This window comes from Aquarana catesbeiana, linkage group LG01 (assembly GCF_042186555.1).
Source record: "Aquarana catesbeiana isolate 2022-GZ linkage group LG01, ASM4218655v1, whole genome shotgun sequence".
Lineage (NCBI taxonomy): Eukaryota > Metazoa > Chordata > Amphibia > Anura > Ranidae > Aquarana > Aquarana catesbeiana.
This window is the reverse complement of record NC_133324.1, coordinates 910807278-910823182: the sequence shown is the minus strand read 5'-3', so window position 1 is coordinate 910823182 and position 15905 is coordinate 910807278. Positions and strand designations below refer to the sequence as shown.

Below are 15905 nucleotides of genomic sequence, written 5' to 3'. Positions count from 1 at the left end.
AGCTGCACCAGAATTTTGCACTCTCCAGTTTTGATAAGCCAACCCCTGTCTTTGTACACAGCAGCACAGTCATGCAGGGACAGGAAAGGACCTTCTGAAAACTGAAGCCACAAGGTCGGCAGCGCACTGACACCTGAACTCAATTTGTGAGTGTCCAAATGCTTTTGGCCTTATCGCATATATCCACCACATGGATTTTCTACAGAACAATTGGGGTATAGACACAAGATTCTTGCGCATGTTGAAGTCCTGTGTGGACACTCGCAGTGCCACTTACATCCCCAGGGAACAATATGGATTCTTCATCTAAGATCATTTGGCCCCTGACTGTACAAATCAAGGATCCTGCGTAGACATACAATGGTTACCCCACCAGAGTCACATTGAGATAAGTAGTAATCATAGCATGCATACGTAATGAGCAAATATAGCTGCCCTTTGTACATATATAAATCACAAACACATAGAAACAAGATTTTAGAACATGAACACATATTAGCCAGATCGATCTACATTACGCTGATGGCAATCACATTGGTATATACAAAAAAAAAAAAAAAAAAAAAAAAAAAAAAAAAAACCTGTAAAAGACTAATCAATACCTATACAGCTAGAAGGAGACATGGCAAACAAACACAGCCTTATGTCGCGGAGAGGCACACAGCTGTTCGACCTGATATTCTTTTATTGAACGTTTTTGTAGCATTTGTCATAGAAGGCACTTACAATACAGAGAAATAAAGAATTCAAAAAAAGGCACCAAGTGTGCAAACAGTAACCGACACAAAACATGAAAAGGACTGCGGAGCACCTTCCCCCATCAACAATACAGTACATGGTTCTGCTACAGACCTCTCGTGATGTAAAACAGTTAGAATTTTTCTTACAAAGTTAAAAATTGTTCTACTATTAAGATTTAAAAAAAAAAAAAAAAAAAAAAAAAAAAAAAAGGAAATGACAAAAAAAAAAAAAAAAAAAAAATAATAATGATAAAACACACACTGGCAGGAGTCACAAGTGATGTGGTTCTTTAGTCACTGGAGCTCGCTCAGTTTTTGCATGGCAGGAGATCTTGGTACATTTCGGCAAGGTGGGCCGCTTCCCTCTGGCCAGAGAGCAAAGCACCGTGGGTGGTGGAGTAATACTTCCGATGGGTGGCCTCTCCAGAAAACATCACCTGCAGGGGCTGGAGGGAAAAAAAAAAAAGTTTAGGTGTAACCATACCAGTATTGGTTAATATGAGATAGATAGATATCTCTATCTCATCTCACACAATAGATGCACTATTCTGTCAAAAGTATCAGGACGGCACATGAACCGATAGAGATCTCTCTCTCTCTCTCTCTCTCTCTCTATCTCTCTCTCTATCTCTCTATCTATCTCTCTATCTATCTCTATATCTATCTCTATATCTATCTCTCTATCTATCTCTCTATCTATCTCTATATCTATCTCTATATCTATCTCTATATCTATCTCTATATCTATCTCTATATCTATCTCTATATCTATCTCTATATCTATCTATCTATCTCTATCTCTCTATCTATCTCTATCTCTCTATCTCTCTATCTATCTCTATCTCTCTATCTCTCTATCTATCTCTATCTCTCTATCTCTCTCTCTCTATCTCTATCTTTAAGGGAATTCATTGGGATTGCCCAGGTCCCCTCATCCAGGGTCTCCATTGAAAGATTTCCCCTCTATTACTTTTCTGGTAACAACCCAAAATTCAGATTTTTTTTTACTTTCAATGGTAATGGTCATCAGGACAAAATGGAGAGGGCTAATCTCCAGGGGGGGGGGGCACAGACAGCAATAAAAACCTGACAGGTGTTGTAATCCATCTCTACTTTGTCAAACCAAAAAAAAAAAAAACTGCTTTGGAAAGTGCAGTTGCTCCAGAGCTTAGTAAATGAGGAGAAGCTCTGCTGACTTCAATCATCCAATCATGAGCAAGCAAAAATGTGCGTTTTTTCTCTTTGCACGTGATTGGGTACTCTCTGCAAAGCAAAGCTTTACCTCATTTACCAAGCTCTGGAACAACTGCACTTTGCAAAGTGCACAGTCTAATTTGCCTTTAGTAAATCAACCCCATAGTCAAAAGGTGGCCTATGTTTTTACATGGCTTCAATACTTCCTTAAACAATACGGTCGTGACCAAAGGTTGAGAATGACACAAATATACATTTTTCACAAAGTCTGCTGCTTCAGTTTTTATGATGTCAATTTGCATATACTGCAGAATGTTATGAAGAATGATTAGATGAATTGGAAATAACTGCAAAGTCCTTCTTTGCCATGAAAATGAACTTAATCCCATAAAAAACATTTCCACTGCATTTATAAAGAAGGCTTCAGGGGGTCCAAGTCCAGCAAGCACCAGGAACATCTCCTACAGTTGATTCAGCTGCGGGATCGGGGCACCACCAGTGCAGAGCTTGCTCAGGAATGGCAGCAGGCAGGTGACATCAGCATGCACAGTGAGGAGGAGAAGAATTTTGGAGGATGGCCTGGTGTCAAGAAGGGCAGCAAAGAAGCCACTTATCTCCAGGAAAAACATCAGGGATAGACTGATATTCTACAAAAAGGTACAGGGATTGGACTGCAGTATTTTCATTTTCTGTGATGGATCCCCTTTCTGATTGTTTGGAGCATCTGAAAAAAAAGCTTGTCCGGAGAAGAAAAGGTGAGTGCTACCATCAGTTCTGTGTCATGCCAACAGTAAAGCACCCTAAGATCATTCATGTGTGGGGTTGCTGCTCAGCCAAGGGAGTGGGTCCAATCAAATTTGTCTAAGAACATGAATACAGAATGGTACAAAAATCTCCTCCGAGAGCAACTTCTTCCAACCATCCAAGAACAGTTTGGTGAGGAACAATGCCTTTTCCAGCATGGTGGAGCACCTTGCCATCAGGCACAATACATACCCAAGTGGCTTGGGGAACAATACATCCTAGCCATGGACAAATTTTGGGTCCATGGTCAGGAAACTCCCCAGACCTTCATCCCATTGAGAACTTGGTCAATTCTCAAGAGCAGGCAAACAAAAAACCCACAAATTCTGACAAACTCCAAGCATTGATTATGCAAGAATGGGCTGCCATCAGTCAGGATGTGGCCCAGAAGTTGATGGACAGCATGCCAGGCTGAAAAAGAAGGGTCAACACTGCAAATATTGACTTTACATAAACTTAATGTAAATTGTCAATAAAAGCCTTTGACACTTATGAAATGCTTGTAATTATACTTCAGTATACCATAGTAACATCTGACCAAAGATCTAAAAACACTAAAGCAGCACTTTGTGAAAAATTTATTTCTTTCTCGAACATCACGGGACACAGAGCCACAGTAATTACTGATGGGTTATATAGGTATCACTGGTGATTGGACACTGGCACACCCTATCAGGAAGTTCAACCCCCTATATAATCCCTCCCCCTTGCAGGGATACCTCAGTTTTTACGCCAGTGTCTTAGGTGATGGACGTGTAAAGATGTCCTGTGCTGAGCTCCAAAGGGAATATCCTAAGATCCTATACTGGGGCAAGCCAGGCGAACCGGATCCATTCAAAGTGTCTTTTCATGGCCGAATTGAATGGTACCCGGGCCTCGTGTCCGAAGAAACGAGGTTTTACCCGTAATGCTTCTCTTTTTAGAGAGCTGGACCCCGCAGATCAGAAAATGGCTTTAAACTTCCTAATTTCTGGCGAGGTGCTTTACGGTCCCAGAACTGTTGGATCCCCCTACTGATGGGGGCCCCAGTCTCTGACGGTTTTTTCAAACGGAGCCCACCGTGAGAGGTGAAGATTGGGTCTGTGTAAACGGCACCCTGCGGCTGGATAAGGTAAGAGGAGATTCCACAGAATTTTTGAGTTCTAGTGGCTTTTCTCCTTTAAGGTAAATGCATGCTATGCCTATTGTGACCACCGGGGGCTGCCAAGAGCACAAACCTACACATGCTGAATGTCTGTCTCAGGTGTTGTAATCGCTGTGTATGTCCCAGCGTATCAAGCAGGCTGCAAGCAGGTAAGGTGGATGGGGGGATTTCTCATGTTTGAATGTTCCCCCCCAGGCTAGAGAGGGGCCACAGGGGTCTAGAAAGTGGTTATACCACCCGGGCTCTGTGGCCTAATGGCCACCATCTCTGAAGATAGCCGTTCAGGCAAATCTTGTTACCAGTCTCCCTCCTCCCCCCCCCCCATCCCCAGCCTTTTCTCCAGAGCATGACAGGAGAGTCGGCAGTGCGGGAAGCGCTCGTTTTTTTCAAAACTCGAGGGGGGGGGGGGCGGTAGAGGAGGGGGCGGGATGTCAGCACAGAGTGTTTAGACTCCCACTCAGGCCAGCTGCAGGCTATTAAAGGCACTCTGTACAGGTGCACTCAGCCTTCTGAGAGACACAGAGCTGACGGTCGCATGTAAGGTGGGACACAGGCATTCTCCTAGGCAGCATTTACTGAAGTAACACCAGACTGAGCATTGGGTAGCAAGGCTTTTAGCCAGACTACATCGCTCAGCGGACAGTGTTCATTTGTATACCTCACACCTTGTTGCTTTGCACTATGGATAGAAGAGGTTCAAGCACCCCAGGAACCAGAGACACTAGGGGATCTCGTTCAGGTTCTGAGGGCCCCCTGTCGGCAGCATCCTTCCCCCCTAAGGATGGGCCAGGGACGGCTAGCCAGGGATAGCCATCGGGGTCAGGGGCTACACCTGCTTCTGGCACTTCAGCCCCTGTATATATTACACAAGAGGTTTTTTCCTCAACCATTAATGGTCTAGAGGAAAGATTAATGGCCGTGATTACGTCTTCACTCAGTGGAAGAAAACGCACTAGGCTTTCCTCTGTTCCCCAAGACCCTCAGACAGAGGAGCTCTGGGATAAAGGAGATGAATCCCTTTCAGAGGATCGGGATGGGATGGATGATTCCTCTTCGGAGGATTCAGGTGGAGAGGGACCCTCTGCGACTTCCCAAGAGGAGAAAGTCTTAGTGCAGATCCTCACTGGATTGGTCCGCTCCACATTTAAGTTGCCCATACCTGAAACTGCTAAAGAATCCTCTTCTGCTTTGGGGTCACTGAAACCTTTCCAAGCAGCACATGCTTTTCCTGTTCATACTTTACTTGAAAAGCTTATTTATTTTGAGTGGGATCACCCAGACAAACGTTTTTTTCCGCCGAGAAAGTTTTCAACACTTTATCCGATGGAAGAAAAGTTTATTAAAATGTGGGGAATACCAGCTATTGATGCCGCCATTTCCTCCATAAATAATAGCCTGACTTGTCCTGTAGACAATGCTCAGATGCTCAGGGATCCTGTAGATAAAAGGATGGAATCCCTATTGAAGGATGTTTTCTCCTTAGCAGGATCAGTGGCCCAACCTGCAATAGCAGCGATTGGAGTCTGTCAATACTTAAGAGACCATGTTAAGCAGGTCATCAAAGTATTACCTGAACAGCAGGCCCAGGGGTTTGCTAACCTTCCAGCGGCCTTATGCTTTGTGGTTGACGCCATTAGAGATTCTATCGTGCAAACCTCCCGTCTTTCACTGGGGTTGGTGCATATACGTAGAATCCTATGGTTGAAAAATTGGTCAGCCGAAGCACCATGTAAGAAGCTACTGGCTGGGTTTCCATTTCGTGGTGCAAGGTTGTTTGGAGAGGACTTGGATAACTATATCAAGAGAATCTCTTGTGGGAAAAGCACTCTCTTACCTGTCAAAAAGAAGAGTAAGCGTCCCTCTTTCAAACGGACTCTTTCCCCAGCGCCGGGGGCTTCAGCCTCCAGGCAGTCTCGACGGCCGCCTCCATCGGGGTCCAGAGACAAGAGTCAACCCCAGGGACAAAAGAAGTCCTGGGGAAAGAAGCCTACTAGGCAAAACACTAAGACCTCTGCATGAGGGGGCGCCCCCGCTCACTCGAGTGGGGGGAAGACTGCGACAGTTCTCAGAGCTCTGGCAGGAGGACTTCCAGGACAGATGGGTAGTCTCCACGGTAACCTTAGGGTACAAGCTGGAGTTTCAGGAATTCCCTTCTCCTCGGTTCCTCAGATCAAATGTTCCCAGAGACCCAGAGAAGAAGCAGTCGCTCCTTCTAGCGTTAGAGCGACTTTTGTCGCAGGAGGTCATTATGATAGTTCCCGCAAAGGACCAGGGATTGGGCTTCTATTCCAACCTTTTTACGGTCCAAAAGCCAAATGGGGATGTCAGGCCCATTTTGGACTTAAGGGATCTGAACCGATTCCTAAGGATTCAATCCTTCCGCATGGAATCAATTCGAACAGTAGTTCCCACCCTGCAGGGAGGAGAATTTCTGGCATCAATAGACATCAGAGATGCATATCTGCATGTGCCCATTTTTCCTGCTCATCAGAAGTTTCTGCGCTTCGAGGAAGGAGGGCGCCATTTCCAGTTTATGGCTCTGCCCTTTGGGATAGCCACTGCACCTCGAGTGTTCACAAAGATCTTGGCTCCTCCTCTGGCCAGATTAAGGGCTCAGGGTATAGCGGTCATAGCATACCTAGACGACCTGCTCTTGATAGACCGGTCGGTAGCCTCTTTGAATGGAAACTTGAGGACCACGGTCAGGTATCTAGAACACCTGGGTTGGATCCTCAACTTAGAAAAGTCTTTCCTAAAACCAGTAAGAAGACTGGAGTATTTAGGTCTGATTATAGATACAAGCCAGGAGAAAATATTTCTACCCCAGGCAAAGATCACTGCTTTGAGAGAGCTGATTCTGACAGTAAGGACCAAGAAGGGTCCCTCAGTCCGCCTTTGTATGAGGCTACTAGGGAAGATGGTGTCTTCATTCGAAGCAGTTCCCTATGCTCAGTTTCACTCAAGAATGCTGCAACACAGTATTCTGTCGACCTGGAACAAGAAGGTTCAGGCATTAGACTTTCCGATGCATCTGTCGCATGCGGTGCGTCAGAGCCTCAATTGGTGGCTCATACCCGAAAACCTGCAGAAGGGGAAATCCTTTCCGGTCAGGATCCAGTCCGACAATGCCACAGCAGTGGCTTATGTCAATCATCAGGGAGGCACCCGGAGCCGAGCTGCTCAAAAAGAGGTGAACCAGATCTTAGTCTGGGCAGAGATGCATGTGCCATGCATATCGGCAGTTTTCATCCCGGGAATAGAGAATTGGCAGGCGGACTATCTAAGTCGCCAGCAGTTACTTCCAGGGGAATGGTCTCTGCATCCCGATGTCTTTTGGGCCATATGCCAAAGATGGGGGGTTCCAGATGTAGATCTCTTTGCATCCCGATTCAACAAAAAGATAGACAGATTTGTGGCAAGGGCAAAAGATCCTCTTGCATGCGGGACGGATGCGTTGGTGATCCCGTGGCATCGGTTCTCACTGATTTACGCATTCCCGCCTATTCTGCTACTACCACGACTCCTTCGCAGGATCAGGCAGGAAAGGAAGTCGGTACTTCTGGTGGCCCCCGCTTGGCCCAGAAGGACTTGGTATGCAGAAATAGTAAGGATGACGGTAGGTTCCCCGTGGACACTACCGGAACGCCCAGACCTGTTATCTCAAGGTCCAGTGTTCCATCCTGCCTTACAAACACTAAATTTGACGGTTTGGCTATTGAGACCCACGTTCTGAAGAGTCGTGGGCTCTCAGGTCCTGTCATATCTACCTTGATTAATGCAAGGAAGCCAGCTTCCAGGATGATTTATCATAGAGTCTGGAAAGCTTATATAACCTGGTGTGAATCCAGAGGTTGGCATCCCAGGAAATATGTCATAGGTAGAATCCTTGATTTTCTACAGATGGGATTAGAGATTAAGCTGGCCTTGAGTACCATCAAGGGCCAGGTCTCTGCTTTATCAGTATTATTTCAGCGGCCACTTGCTTCGCATTCTTTGGTCCGAAACTTTATGCAGGGGGTGATGCGTCTTAATCCTCCGGTTAAAGCGCCCCTAGAAACGGCCTTTTGAACCAATAAGTCAGATTCCTTTGGTCTTGTTGACAAGGAAATTAATTTTTCTGGTGGCCATCTCTTCTGCTAGAAGAGTATCAGAATTAGCAGCTCTTTCCTGTAAGGAGCCTTATTTGATTATACACAAGGATAGAGTGGTACTACGCCCTCATCCTAGTTTTTTACTGAAGGTGGTTTCTGATTTTCATTTAAACCAAGACATTGTTCTACCTTCCTTTTTTCCAGATCCCTGTTCTCCGGAAGAGAGATCTCTACATTCGTTGGATGTAGTAAGAGCAGTTAAGACCTATCTAGGGGCAACTACTCAGATCCGCAAGACGGATGTTTTGTTTGTGCTGCCAGAGGGTCCCAATAGAGGACAGGCAGCGTCAAAAGCTACCATTTCTAAATGGATTCGACAGTTGATCATTCAAGCTTACGGTTTGAAACAGAAGATTCCTCCGTTTCAGATCAGGGCACATTCCACAAGGGCTATTGGTGCTTCTTGGGCAGTGCATCACCGGGCCTCTATGGCTCAAATCTGCAAGGCCGCAACCTGGTCTTCAGTTCATACATTCACCAGATTCTATCAGGTGGATGTGAGAAGGCATGAGGATATCGCCTTTGGGCGTAGTGTGCTGCAGGCAACGGTACAGGGTCCTCAGGTCTGATTGCACCCTACTTGGTCGTGGTTCCCCCCCCTCAGGTAGCATTGCTCTGGGACATCCCATCAGTAATTACTGTGGCTCTGTGTCCCGTGATGTTCGAGAAAGAAAATAGGATTTTTTAAAACAGCTTACCTGTAAAATCCTTTTCTTTCGAAGGACATCACGGGACACAGAGGTCCCACCCCTCTTCTAATACACTATATTGCTTGGCTACAAAACTGAGGTATCCCTGCAAGGGGGAGGGATTATATAGGGGGTTGAACTTCCTGATAGGGTGTGCCAGTGTCCAATCACCAGTGATACCTATATAACCCATCAGTAATTACTGTGGCTCTGTGTCCCGTGATGTCCTTCGAAAGAAAAGGATTTTACAGGTAAGCTGTTTTAAAAAATCCTATTATTTGTGTCATTCTCAAAACTTTTAATAGAGATTAGGAATTAGGACTCCTATTCTGCATGCCTGTTCCAGGTCTATAACACATACTGCAGCCAGGGAAGAAGAATTTTCAGAAGTATTTCTGATAGAAATACAGCTATCAAGGCAAGTATATATAAAATTACTGTTACAGGGGAGAAGGGGGATGTTTATGTGATGCGACTATGTATTAGGGATCGACCGATTATTGGTGAGGCCGATATTCACTTTTTGAAGTATCGGGCACAAATGTACCTGGTATTACCGATATTGCTTTAAGGGGTTTACCCTTAATTAGCTACAGGCATCATCGCTTTATTGTAATAAATGATGCAGCTCAGCAGCCGCTTGGCTATTACTACAAGCAACGGGAAGGGACGTTCCCCACCTTCCGCCGCTCGCCTGGGCTCTCCCGTCCCCCTGGGAGGCCCGAGCAACCAGCTGGCACATCCGCCAGCTGGCCAAAGGTGCTTCATTTGGCTCTCGGATATAGTAACCCCGAAACGATGTCATGACATCACTTTCCAGATTACTGTATATATACACACACACACACACACACACACACACACACACACACACACACACACACACACACACACACACACACACACACACACACACACACACACACACACACACACACACACACACACACACATATATAAATAAGATGCCAGGAAAGTGATGTCATGACATCGTTTCGGCCAAGGGAGTGGGTCCAAATTTTTTTTTTTCTGTTATTGCTGTAACAAGGAATGTAAACATCCCTTGTGACAATAGGCAGTGACAGGTACTCTTTATGGAGAGATCTGGGGTCTATAGGACCCCAAACCCCTCCTCTGCACTGGAAAGTATTCAAAACGTCAAGATCGGCGTTTTTTGAATATATATATATATATATATATATATATATATATTCAAAAAACGCCGATCTTGACGTTTTGAATACTTTCCAGTGCAGAGGAGGGGTTTGGGGTCCTATAGACCCCAGATCTCTCCATAAAGAGTACCTGTCACTGCCTATTGTCACAAGGGATGTTTACATTCCTTGTTACAGCAATAACAGAAAAAAAAAATTTTTTTTTTTTTTTTTTTTTTTAAATGTACAGAATTGGCACACTATATCGGCTAATCGGCCTAAGAGGTAGCCGAACTATCGGTATCGTATTGTCACCCCAAAAAAAAAAAAAAAAAAAAAGATATTGTCAATCCCTACCATGTATAATAGGGACAGTAAGTGGTTGTGCTCGAGTACTGCACAATAGAGTTATGCATGATGAATAATACAGTACATTGACATAATGGGAAAAAAAAAAGCCATTTGTAAGGTGTGCTGCCCTTGCCAGGGTACTTACAGCAGTTTTGGAGCTCTCTGTATAAGGCAGCGGCTTCACCAACTTCTCCACATCTGCCCCGCTGGAGCCAACCTGGGTGTAGGAATAGGAGCCAAAGAAGTGCGGGTTACTGCCCCAGAAGGACCTCAGGATACGCCGAGGTTTTGGAATGTTCGGATTCCCTGCAGTCAAAAAGCAAATAATAATAATTGGTGTAAAGTTAAACACTACAATCAGGCTGTAAAGTGCAATGGTTTCAAGTGAAAACAATAAAAACCACGTCCACTTCTAAATGTTACCCTGACACTTTGATTTCCCAGCATACTGCAGGCACCCCTCCTATACCAGAACAGACCTTCACCCCAAAAATCACATATGACGGCTTACTTAAAAAAGGTACATTTTACACAACTCCACGTGTGTCAGTTCTGTTGCTCAAGTATTGAAGTATAAGTGAACCCTCACCTTGTAAAAACAACCCTTTCAGTTTAAAAGAAGAAATAAAAGGCAAAAACATATACATACCCCCTGTTCTCAGCTGCATAAAGAGCGCGGAGAGCCGGAGAGAAGAAACAGCAGCACGCTGGTTTATCAAATTGATATTGGAGCTAGGAGACTAAATGCACTACTTCCTTTAAATATGACCAAACAATATATACCCAAAGAGCACAGAGTTGGAGTTTTAAGGTGCAGAAAGATCAATCAAGAGCAAAATTTACAAAAAAAAAAAAAAGAAAATTTTATTACATAGACATTATAAAACAATTTATAAAATTTAGGCCATAACGACCCAGTGTTCAGGTACAAAAGTGTGATTGCCTCTACATGTTTCACTACAAACGTGGCTTCTTCTGGAGCTTTTGTAGAACCTTTGTTATTTAATATTTGACACTTTTCAGAATGGTCTCAAGTAAATGATCCCCTGGACACATCAAAAGGTTTTATGGGGAACGTCTGTGCCAAAAAAGGAAAAGAGCAGCACCTAGTGTTTGCGGAATCAAGACCATTCTGAAAGGCAAATATTAAACAAGGTTCTACAAAAGCTCCAGAAGAAGCCACGTTTGTGGTGAAACATGTAGAGGCAATCACACTTTTGTACCTGAACACTGGGTCGTTTTGGCCTAAATTTTATAAATTGTTTTATAATGTCTATGTAATAAAATTTTCTATTTTTTTGTAAATTTTGCTTTTGATTGATCTTTCTGCACCTTAAGGCATCATTCCCATGAGGCGGATCCGCTGCCTCGGAGTTCACCTCTGTCCACCAGCTCAGCAGGAGATCTCTCCGCTGCTCTCCGCTTAGTTGGCAGATGACAGGTCCCTCTCTGCTCACTGAGCGGGGAGGGGCTTGTCCAGCTCCACTGCTGCCTATGGAGAGATTGGACATCATGTCAGGTGACATCAGATCTCACCCGATCCGATAGCGACGGATGCAAACGTAGGGCCATCCGTCTGCTGTTAGCGGATTGGACCGGGTCGGATGTCAGCGGACATGTCCCCGCTGACATCCGTCGCTCCACAGACTAGCATGGAGCGCCCGTTCAGGTCCGCCGTCAAAACTGACAGGCAGACCTGAACGGTCCGACCGCGTGAAAGGGGCCTAAAACTCCAATGTTGTGCTCTTTGGGTATATATTTTTTAGCAGTTCCCAGTGAATGGCTGTGCAAGAAAAGGGGAGGGGGGTTTGTCAGCAGAAGTCTGATCATTAGGAGGAGAGCAGGCTGAGCTCCTAGCACAGCTAGAAAACTTACCACGTGTGCATTCATGCTTAGGGTGGTCAGTTTAATAGGAAATCAGATGGGCTGGCAGGAACACCAGGGAATTCACATAAAGGAAGCAATACAAAAAAAGCAGGATACTTTCTCATACAAGTACATGGTACAGCAGGCACATATCAGGAATATGAAATGTTGAGTTTACACACTAAGGCTACTTGTCCTATTGAAACTGCATGTACATTCACACTGTGCAAAAGCTACTTTCTCTCCAGGTTGAATTCTTCATACGGAACAGTGTGAATTAGGAAAATACCACATTATAGCCACTAGATGGAACGGAGGATCATAGTAAATAACTTTTTTTTTCTTATATTCATCAGATCCACTTAGCAACAATAGGTTTCCCGATTGACTATTCTGTATGAATAAAAAAAGGTTCAATCAGGTTTTACCACATTCTCACAGATCCAAACTACATGCAGTTTCACAAGATATAATAATAGTGGGAAAAAAAAATGCCCCAAAGCATTGCACTTCATATCTAGAGAATACCAAAAGCATAGCCATTATTTTTACAAAGGAGAGCTCCAGGAATAATAAAGGGAAAGGACTAAAGCCTCGTACACATGGTACGATTGCTGGCAGGGGATTGTCTGTTGACAGACTGTTGTCCTAAAATCTGACCGTTAGTACGCTCCTTTTGACAATTGTCCAACTTTCTGCCAACACATGTTGGATAGTAAGCTAGTAAATTTTTGGCGGACAGCGGTTTGACGTCAGATTTTCGTGTGGTCAGTACACAAATCCGTCACACAAAAGTCAAAAGTACAAACACGCAGGATCGGAATCAATGCTCACCAAACACGAAATTAGCAGAAGGGGCCCAAAGGGTGGCGCTCAAGAGCTGAAATTCCTCGTAGTACGTCACTATGTTCGTGTTTGTTGCACGACAATTGTGTACTGTTAGTATGCAGCAGCAAGACCAGATCCTGGCACATGCCCTTCGGACAAAAATCAGACGCTCGGTTGGCCAACAATCATACCGTGTGAGCGAGGCTTAAGACACCATACACACTATTCAATTTTCTGCAGATTTTTGTCTTCAGATTTACCAAAACCATGTAGTGTAAGGGCCTGCCTGATTGCATACAAGAAACTCTTAAGGTTTGACCTCATATTATATGGTTTTGGTAAATCTGAAGACAAAAATCTGCAGAAAATCAAATAGTGTGTATGGGGCTTAAGGCTGGTCATAGATGGTTTAAATTGTATCCGATTCCTGCTGAAATTTGAGCTGTGGGCAGCATCTGGCTCAACATAAGTGAATTTAAAAACTTCCTGAGCTGGACAGTGCCGGCATACTCCATCCACTGTTCAGGTTTTCAGGCAGCTGTAGCTGTTGCTGTTTCCTGAATCAAGGGAGATTCCTCCAAAAACGTAGTGACTGATTTTCACCTCTTCAGCTCACGGAAGAAAAATCGAGTCGTATATGGCTACCTTAGTGGCTCGATTAACACTTGTGGTGGGGGACAGTAAAAACACAAAAAAAGGTTGAGTTGTGATTTTACTGCCCTTTCTTATGCTGCAAATGCCAAGGCCACGATCCCATGCTGGATTTGGTGAGCAGTACCACTGCCGAACACGACCCATTCAAATGAATGGGGGCCGTGCCACAACTGGGGGGTTGTGGCGCAGCATTTACAGGGTTAGGGTGGGGAGGAGGAGACATCACCTACTTACCATCTGTCAAAGGCCTCTGAAAAGTGATCCACCACAGTGATAGCTACTAGTAGTGTATACAGAGCCTAACAGATGCCAGTTTAAAGTGATTGCAAAGCTTCAAATATTAAAAAAAAACAAAAAACAAAAAAACAAAAAAACAAAAAACAAAAACAAAAACAAAAACAAAAACAAAAAAACGTATAATACTCGAGTATAAGCCGAGTTTTTCAGCACTTTGTGCTGAAAATGGCCCCTCGGCTTATACTTGAGTCAAGCACTTTTCTGCAGCAGAGAATTACCTTTTCCGAACGGAATTTGGGGCCCCATATCTCGGGGCCACTTGGTGCTAGGAACCCCAAATTTGGTGTACAACATATCCCAAGCTGGGGTTCCGTTCGGAAAATGTCACTGCTGCAGAAAAATGCTTGACATTTTCCAAACCGACTTTGGGGCCCCGTATCTCGGGGCTACTTGGTGCTAGGAACCCCAGCTGTATATGGATATGTTGTAGTGCTAGTTCCACTGGGTTTGCACACCAAATTTGGGGTTCCTAGAACAAAGTGGCCCCGAGATACGGGGCCCCAAAGTCAGTCAACTGTGTCCATCTGCAGCAATGTCATTTTGGGACCCTATTGGTCCAGAGACCCCACATTTTGGCTGCAGCTAGGGGGCATCTAGGAACCCTTAACTACTGAGTTTGAAGTTCGGGGGACCTATGGCTGCAAATGGGCAGTGAGGCTGCAATTAAGGTGCATTAAGGTGAAAAAACACGAACCTTTACAACCCCTTTAATGTGTCCTTCCACAGATATGACTCCCCGAAAACTGGGACTGGAAGGGGCACCATTGGCTCTATGGACATTAGCTCTATCATTTAAAAGGAGGTCAGCAAGTTCAGTCCACAGATTACTCTCATGCCACATTTCCCTTAAGCTACATTTTGAAATATTATAATAAATCATTCTAGAGCAAGGTCACTTATGCCTCGTTTCCACTGAGTGGATCGGTTCAGTACGGTACACTATTTTGGGTGTTTCCATTATAAAAGCGGCCCATACAACTGAACCGAACCGTTCCATTCAGGGTCCGGCTTCAGATGTGGGGCCATAGAAAATGGAACGGTTCGGTTAGGGCGGAGCTACGATACATTCCACTGATTGGCTGACAGAAAACCCTCTGCTGTGCTATACTGAGGCATTTTTTCTAAACCCTGTATGGCTCCTTGTGGTCCCACTTGCAGTGGAAACGCTCACCAGAATAGACCGGACCATTCAAACTGTACCGACCCGATCCGCTCAGTGGAAACGAGGCAATAGACTTCTAACTGGGACCGGAAAGGGGGTGTGACTGCCATCTTTATATTATTATGAACCCAAAAGCCACGCTAATGCCAATGGTTACTGAAGAAGCACCAGACCAAAAAAAAAAATTGAAAAAGGATGACAGTTCACAGGAAATCTGGTCAGCAAATGTAATTTCCAGGAATAGAGGACTTCATTTCGTAAAGTAAAAATAGGATTAGGATCCCGGTTTTGAATATGTGACAGTTATTTTCAGTCTAATGAGATTTGTACATGGCTGAAAATAACCTGACTACACTTTGAAAGAATTAAATTCATAATCATCCAGCGCTGCCACTACCTTTGTCCTCAAATCGTTTGTAAAGTCATTTTTTCCCCCCTTTTAAAATAACAAAACATGTTACTTACCTGCTCTTTGCAGATAACTGAATTTTTCATGTTTTTTGTATTTAAAGTGTTACTAAACCCAGCACCCTGCATTTACTATATCTGGCCTCCCACAGAACATGGAAATGCAACATAGTAAATATAAACTGCTAAATCTCTTTTCTCATCAGCAGTATATAGCAGTCTTGTGACTTCTATCAGTGTCTGGTTAGTGCATTCTCCTCTGACTGTCCTGTGAGGCGGCAGGGTCCCTGATCCTCGCTCTGCCTGGACAGTGCTGATTGGCCTTGTGCTGATCACATGCACCCACCCAAGAAAAATAAATAAATAAACACCCAACACTAGCAATACACACCAAACTGAGCATGTGCAGCTTGTCACTAAGGCTCTGGTCTATCAGCAGATTGGGGACAGTGGAAGAAGGGGA

The 15905-nt window shown here is 44.4% G+C and overlaps 1 protein-coding gene across 1 annotated transcript in view; it reads right to left on the bottom strand.

Annotated features, from left to right (window-relative positions):
* Window positions 1-667: 667 nt before the first annotated feature.
* SMOX (spermine oxidase) overlaps window positions 668-15905 on the bottom strand; it is a 65770-nt gene continuing 50532 nt past the window's right edge. The window contains exons 6-7 of the mRNA XM_073611008.1: window positions 10373-10533; window positions 668-1186 (exon numbers count right to left, since the gene is read on the bottom strand). Of these exons, the coding sequence (XP_073467109.1) occupies window positions 1049-1186; window positions 10373-10533 (299 nt within the window). The 3' untranslated portion in view covers window positions 668-1048. The remainder of the gene's footprint in view (window positions 1187-10372; window positions 10534-15905) is intronic.